The sequence below is a fragment of the Vollenhovia emeryi genome, unplaced genomic scaffold (genome assembly GCF_000949405.1).
Source record: "Vollenhovia emeryi isolate VEMERY1.0 unplaced genomic scaffold, V.emery_V1.0 DF940558.1, whole genome shotgun sequence".
NCBI lineage: Eukaryota > Metazoa > Arthropoda > Insecta > Hymenoptera > Formicidae > Vollenhovia > Vollenhovia emeryi.
Window position 1 is genome coordinate 1 of NW_011965808.1, and position 8,242 is coordinate 8,242.

At 31.8% G+C, this 8,242-nt stretch overlaps 1 protein-coding gene across 1 annotated transcript; it reads right to left on the bottom strand.

Moving 5' to 3' along the window:
* Window positions 1-1,651: 1,651 nt before the first annotated feature.
* LOC105555902 (fatty acyl-CoA reductase 1-like) lies at window positions 1,652-8,236 on the bottom strand. Its single transcript, XM_012002948.1, has 9 exons — window positions 8,015-8,236; window positions 7,036-7,284; window positions 5,337-5,482; window positions 5,152-5,261; window positions 4,434-4,626; window positions 4,037-4,279; window positions 3,307-3,483; window positions 3,132-3,212; window positions 1,652-1,956 (listed from the first exon to the last, which is right to left on the bottom strand). Exons 1-9 carry the CDS (start codon window positions 8,219-8,221, stop codon window positions 1,872-1,874), a joined length of 1,491 nt encoding a protein of 496 aa, XP_011858338.1. The 5' UTR covers window positions 8,222-8,236; the 3' UTR covers window positions 1,652-1,871.
* Between the last annotated feature and the right edge of the window lie 6 nt (window positions 8,237-8,242).

An 8,242-nucleotide genomic window follows, 5' to 3' on the forward strand; every position in this document is an offset into this window, starting at 1 on the left:
CCTATTTTGCGATTATGACAATTAATAAACAAGGTTACGGTTTGTCACTTTTACAATATTGTATAATAATTACAACTTATTTCTAGTTAAATAGAATTTTAAGATTATTATGTTAAACTAATAACTCCACTACTAATAATTCGATGTCAAATAAATAATTGTCTTAATTTATTTAAGTTCAACTTATTTCCCGAATTTCTATACCTTGATTCATTATGTACAGTGATGGACAGAATGGTTACAAACACTTTTTTTATGGGGATATTTGAAAATCATAGTGTATTCTTCGCCGATAAATGACTTGAGAGAATTACGTGACCGAATCCAACGTGCTTGTCAGATAATTCGTCAGAGATCTGGAATTTTCGAGAGAGTTCGCGACTCTGTAAGAAGAAGATGCTAAGCGTATATGGAAATGGAAGGAGAACATGTGCAACATCTTCTGTAAATATCGAGATAATAATTTAGACACATTATCTTCTTCTCACGTTGCATGCGACATAGAGGCCAGTAAGTCGATCATATGATGTTAACATACGAAAATATTTATATCTCAGAAACGGTTGAGTTTTCTACCTACGTTTATTTAGGTTTTTTACTCAGTATAGTGTGTGCTATCTACTATATAAATATTGAATAGTTTTTAACACCCTGTGTATAGAGAAAAGAGTTTAAAAGACAAATAAAGAGAAAAATATATAAAACCCATACTCAAAATATCCTAGTTTATCTTGGAATAAAAACATTGTTTTCTATAAAAGAAATGTATTATTTCAGTTAGCGGAATATTCAAATCTTGCCAATTTAATAAAGCAAATGGATAATTTGCATTTGTTAAACTAATTAAATTTTTAATATGATACTTGTGTACATTGACGTCCAGAGAAATGTAAATTAAATAAAATTAAATAGCGATTTTCTGTTTCGTCATCGTGAATTGGCTGTTAGCGTTTCCGCTCGCAGCGATTTGATTAACAATTCTAATAACCTGAATCGGTAAGTCTGTAAGAAATCCCGAGGAAGTCGACCTCTTCTAGTTTTATAACACAGCCCCACAAAAAAAAGTTATCTAGGCCTAAGACCAGACAAGTGTATTCTTATGTATTTTGACCCACTGAATACGAATCAGTGGTCAGAAATGCTCCATCAGGTCTCAAATCCTCCCTAAACTTGTAAAATGCATTAAAATGTCCCCAAAAAACTGCTCCTCGAGCTATTTTCTTGATTTATGAAGTTCTATTATAAAATTCTTGATCAATCAAGAGTCTGCTAAAAAAACGATTGAATTTTTTATTTTAAGTACGGCGTACGTTTTTTTACCTCTTAAAACAATTAATACAACTATTTTAATCCAAGTAGTTTGACTCTGATGTCTTCAATATTATGATGAACTGATATGTATTATTTTTCATTTTACATTATTTGTTTACTTGATTTAATTAATTTCTTTTATACGTTGTACTTAATAAAAACGATTTCGTGAATTCAATGTTCTTAACTAATATTACTAAGTTATTAATTGCCTTATGGCAATGATAAGCACTTATCGACAGAACACAAGAAAAGACACCTAATCAGAAAAACATATATTGGGGCAGATGCATTCAAGTTAGTACGTTGGGGATTTGCTCGAAGATTGGCATAAAAGACGTTTCTTGTTTCACTCCGGTAAGTCCGCATTTATTCTTACGTTAACAAATAATATTTGTTGCTTAATTGCACACATTAATAAAATGTTACTAGAAAACCAATACAAGAATACGCAGATAAAATATGTTTGAATAAGTATTTATAACTACTTTTACTACCCACTATGGTAACAACAATAAATGGTATCCTGAATAAGGTTACCATATTAGTTGTTTAATTACTTAATATGTAGCTATATACTTATAAAGTATCCATAACGTAAACACGACGAATAACGTCTTGATTATTTTATCAAGCCACTCCATCCTGAAACATCGAGTAAAATTAATGTGTTAAATATTATTTCAAGCTTGAAGTATTAAAAATACATAATAACATATTTGAGAAGAAATTAAATAAACTAAATGTTGTAAAGTAAAACAGAAAATTTAACAAATAATCGTTATATTAGTATGCCTGATTTATTTGTTATCTCAATTTAATTGACAGACATTTTCACGAGGAATATTGAAATCAATTTCTCGAACTTCGCAAATCCGAAAGACAAGAAAGATTAAAGTAAGCACTTTGCGAGATTTAGAGTATCAGTCACACTACTACCTTACGGTAATTGTAACCGCGTGAGTTCCGGCAAGACACTACTACCGTAGCGCTACAGCTTTGTTGCTACAATTGTAGGGACGCCATACTTACATTAGCGAGCATGACCACAAAATTATATTTTAATTATAAGAGTCGCGTTTGCCAATTATAATTGAAACAAATATAGAATGGAAAATATTGAAGATTGGCTCATGAATAACATATTTGAATAATTTGCTTGTCGTTGACTGTCTTGGCCTCCTTTGTATCGTCTGGGTGATCGATTTGTAGAAGGGATCTTAAAATGATGCTTATGACTTCGTATAATACACACTCCTTTATTGCTCGTGTGTACAGTACGGACGCTTGCTCGCTACTACTGCTTCTCTCTAATCCCCACTCTGCTGACATGCGCATAACGCCTCCTACAATACCGCTGCCTTACTCGCTAAGCGCCATAAATGAAAAGTACAAACTTATAGAAACTAAAACTACGAGCGACAAAATTAACTATCATAAATCAGACAATATTGTTCGATGATTTATCAGATAAAAGCAACAATGAAGTGGAAAACGTTTAGCTACAGTTCTATTGGAAAGTTGCGTTTTGCCGAAACGCACTCGTGTAGCGCTAGCGTAACGCGATAGTAGCAGTTTCTTGCCGGGACACACTCTTAGTTGACACAGATCCTCGTGATATTTTACAAGGAGGATTATCAGAATATTTAATAATGTGTGAGTGTGTGGTAATAGATAGGTAATGCTAACAATAAGATATGTGATATATGTATGCATTCTAAAAATATTTAGAGACGCAAACAGAAACTCCAGAGAATAACTAAAAATTTCCTATCTTAAGGTGAAATTGTCTATTCTCCATTTTTTAAGACGCACCTCACCTTTTATAATGACGTTTGGCTGCTGTTAGATCGTCTACGTTTTCGTTCAGTAGGTAAAATTTACAACCCTTTACTGCCTTTCTGCAAGTAAGAATTCATGTCGATGATATACATAGATAAATGGGACGTTATAAAATAATAATGCAAAATTATATTATAAGAAAGTAGGATTTACCTATAGTATTCATGTACGTCAAGATCTTTGTAGTCAAAACCGAAGTCTTTCCAATTATCAGCGCTGAGATTATCGACCGCAGTGTTCCATTTTGTATTATGAAATGTCCACTTATTTAATGAAAAATGCGACGCGACCGTATTCATTACATATACTTTTCTGTACAATCTCAAAACTCTAGCAATAATGAACACCTTATTAATTATTTAATTCTTGAAGAAGTTGCTCATGTGGTTTTCACATATGTACAATTTTAGGAAATATAATGTATTATATTTTTTTCGCTTTCGACGAAACTCCGAGATAAAATGTGTGATTTTTGTAATCAAAATAATTGAATTAAAAAAGTACATCAACTTTAGAACGTCTCGCATTTTAATCCAATTTTTAAGAGAAATTTATACCGTAGGAGGTTACGTGGATCGGGGCACCGCTTATTGAACGTTGTGAAAACGAACATATTCATACTGTACATTCAGGAATTCCGAAAAAGAAACAAGAATACACGTATATTGAAAAATACAGAGTGAACGGCTTCTCAACAGGAGTGAACTCTACCATAAACACAAAAGAAAATGAATCTGGATCGGTATAAGAGTTGGTGGCACAGCTGTTGCCGCGAATGCAAACTAGAGGATAAATGGTTCAATTGGGACAGGCAGGAAAATTGCAATATCTAACATATACAAAAAAAATGTCATTAATTTTTGCATATTTCAGTAAATCTTACATTGAGCGTGCACCGAACAATTTCATCATTCCATCCAAGATTGTCGCTGGTATAACGTGCAGTAGCAACACCAATATATAATAAACAAAAGAACTTGTTGTCAGTATTGTTCGTGGTTTCCAAAGTATATTATCGAGAGGAATTTCCTCTGTGATCTTCATGCTTACGTCCAACGAACCTTTGGTAGTCAGGTTCTTAATTTGATTTGACGTGCAGTTGTAAATATCAATCGTATTAATCTCACTGAAGAATAAAATATACAATAAATGACAGTATACACGTAAATACACATATAAACATACATGAAGATTCGGTTGCATATAGCAGCTCTATTAATATTTTAGAAAATTATACTATAAGAAATGAAATTGTTTTATTACGAAAGTGTCCGACTTACGTTTTAATACCACGTTTCCAAGCCATGACTATTACCACTTTAATGACCATGTCTACTGGAACATTATCTGGAATTACAGAAGGATCAGTCCTAATTACACGTATTAAACCTTTACCAGCACCAACCATCAATCCGATCGGTCCGTTGAAGTTGTCTAACCAACCCTCAACAGGATCATTCCATGTCGAAACAACTGAAAAATACCAAAATGTTTTTAATAATTTAAAGTTTTCCCAGATGCATTTTTGTGTCAAAATAATTTTGTTTCCATTGATTTTTAATCATATCCATTCATTTATTAATATATATGTGGCATACTTATGATATTTTTTACATATTTTCTGTAATATAACATGTATCTAACACAAGCTATTAGTAAAAAATTATTGTATGTCTATATGATGAAAAATAAGGAGAAAAATTTCACAAGATTAAATATTTGTAAAGAATAGCACATAACAATTAGTGAGTACAATTGAAGAAATACGTTTTGTCAAATTCATTTATGATAGAAAATGTCGTTGATTTCTTTATATTCGTAAATAAAATAGCTTACTATTATTTACATGTTTATATAAATAAACGATTCTTACAAACAGTTTAATAAGATCAATTTTAATAAGAACGTTGAACCAGGGAACTTGAGTAAGGTAAAAGTAAATGTAAGTATATAAATGTATTAGAAAATGCAAATAAGTATTAAAATATATGTATGTACCGATTGAGGGTCTTGCGATCACGCAAGGTAGTGATGTCGAATAATCGCCTATCACTTTTTCGGCCAGTATCTTACTTAAGAGATAGGTGTTTGGTACATTTTTCATGTATCTGTAAATGAAATAATTTTATTTTTAAACTGATAATGTGTTACATTCCCTATTCACCGTTCATTTTTCAACTTACTTGGCTGTTAATATTTTGAGAAGATGCTCGTCGCAGGACTCTGCGATTTTAATTGTTTTCTTCCAATCGATTTCCGAGGGATATAATATCTCCTCCACTACAGGTTTATCACATTGGGTAAAGACCGTACTAACGTACAGTAAAACCTTAAACCATTGACACAAATCAAATATTAGGATTTTATTTACTTTGAGACTTTCTTTAAAGTAACAGGCATGTTTTATTTTTGTACGCTATTTGATTATTTCTTTATAACTACAATTTTCGTATTGCACCTTACCGATAAATTACAATAAATTTCTTTTTAGAGTAAAAAGATTACCTTACTTTACTTTTTTACATAGGCTAATTGAGGTAATTATAGAAGTTATTTATTTCTTTTGACCTTATTATTTATTAAAATTATACGTATGTACATAAGTATATACATATATGTACGTTTTCATCTCTGCTGTGTCTACTCTGCTGTGCATACAAACACACACTCACGCTCTCACACACTCATACTCACACACTCACACACTCACACACACTCGCGCACACACACACACACACACACTCACACTCACACTCACACTCACACTCACACTCACACTCCCTCACACACACACACACACACAATCATAATACTTTCTAACAAGTAACTTTCAAGTAAGACCCCTATCTAAAGCGAAACAATATATGATAACACGCCAATGTGGGTCACAAGGCAAGATGTAGGTAGCCCAACTTGTAAATCTTAAATCTTTTTGAAAGTCGTGAATCTATATACCGTTTCTTTCCACATTAGTACTACGCGCCGATTTCTTTTCCGGACATATCGCAGTTTATCATATACGTGGAAATATTGTCGTCAGCAGATTCACGTATTCGATTCGATGATTATTTTTCAAATGCAATTCGCATTTTTCTGATGCTATATTTAACATTCAATCCCCTCCCTCTCCCCATTTTCCCCGTCCTGTAAATTAATTTTATTGCGAAAAATATTACCCCAACCAGGATTTGAGGGAGGTCCCAGGTTCGAATCCTGGTTGTTGTAATATTTTTCGCAATAAAATTAATTTACAGGACGGAGAAAATGGGGGGAGGGAGGGAATTGAATGTTAAATATAGCATCAGAAAAATGCGAATTGCATTTGAAAAATAATCATCGAATCGAATACGTGAATCTGCTGACGACAATATTTCCACGTATATGATAAACTGCGTTATGTCCGGAAAAGAAATCGGCGCGTAGTACTAATGTGGAAAGAAACGGTATATAGATTCACGACTTTCAAAAAGATGTAAGATTTACAAGTTGGGCTACCTACATCTTGCCTTGTGACCCACATTGGCGTGTTACCATATATTGTTTCATAATACTTTCTACTGTGATTCTTTGGCATAATAAAAATGTAAATCTTTAAGAACTAAATTATATAGTTCTGTTCGTGATACACATATAGATTTTATTTTACCATACTTTGCACACCAACACTTTGATACTTGCGTACAAACACTTTTCAGTCTGTTATTCAATTTTGTATGTGTAAGGTTTTTTAAATACTTTTATCGAAAGACACATACAGAAAGACAAGCAGATGGAATTATTAATAACAATATTATTGTTAAAAAGTATATTTATGTACAATTGTTGGTACCCATTAATTATTTAATAATACCTTATTTTACAAAGTAAGTAATAAACACTTACGACTAGTTGCTTCATATTCTCAGCTAAAATACAAGTATTTAGCGTTCCTCTAGTGTTATTGAGAATCATGTCTTTTAGACTTCCATCAAATCTGACGTTAGCTCCATTGTGGAATATTATAGATACTTTTTCGATCAACATTTCTCGATCGGAGGGAAGCAATCCTAAATTGTCAGCAGCTAAATTTCCACTTATAGGAATAATTTTATCAAACGCAGACGGTTGCGTGCTTCGTAGCAGATCGAAAAGCTAAATTATTAACACCAATTAGTAAAATAGAACGCATGGTATATTTAATATTTCTATTGCTATTTCATTCAATTTTAATTTCGAAAAAATTCTCTATTGAACATTTAAAAGATAAAAAGGTCATGCATATATCGTTTGAATATAAATATAATTAATATTAATTTAAAAAATTTGTTTTGTTATCATATCTTGATATCACAAAACGTTTAACAAGAAGCAATGCTTTTGTTCTATCTAAAAAAACTATTTTATACATTCTTAAATTGTTTCTATATAAACTAATGATATGAAAAGCTAATTTGTTTGTTTTTCCTGCAACACTGAAATAAAGTTTCCATTATTATACATTCAACGTGGTAATTAGAAAATGATTTCAAATTAGAATATTGAACGAATTGGTGTTTTTTTATTTCCTGCGTCTTTAAAAAACAGATTTCTACTAATTTTGAAGATCGATTCTATTGTATTGCTTAAAATACTTCTAGTCATAACTACACGAATTCATAATGCCTACGAGTTAAACGGCAGCATATAATTGTATTGTAGCAGTAATAACTCTTATAGTAACTTGTATAATAGTTAATAGAAACGCCTCTATGGTCAGGCTGGATTATAGTACCTAGCTATATTTCTTTCTTCTCTATAAACTTTTCTCAACCCAACAAAATGTAATAATAACTTAACGATTATGTATGGCAAATATATTTATGCACATTTATGCTGATCTCACCTTGTTATCCAACATTTTCTTCAGTCTATCGTTGATACTTAGTTCTTTTTTCGGCCGTATGAGTACAAATATGTTTGCAACATCGGGACATGATCGTAAAATTTTTTCAATAAGAACTTTACCCATAAACCCAGTCCCTCCGGTAATGAATATACAGCGGCCGGCATAAAAAGCCGGAATATACTCATATGCTGTTTTATTTTCCATGTTTAGACGTAACGTATATAT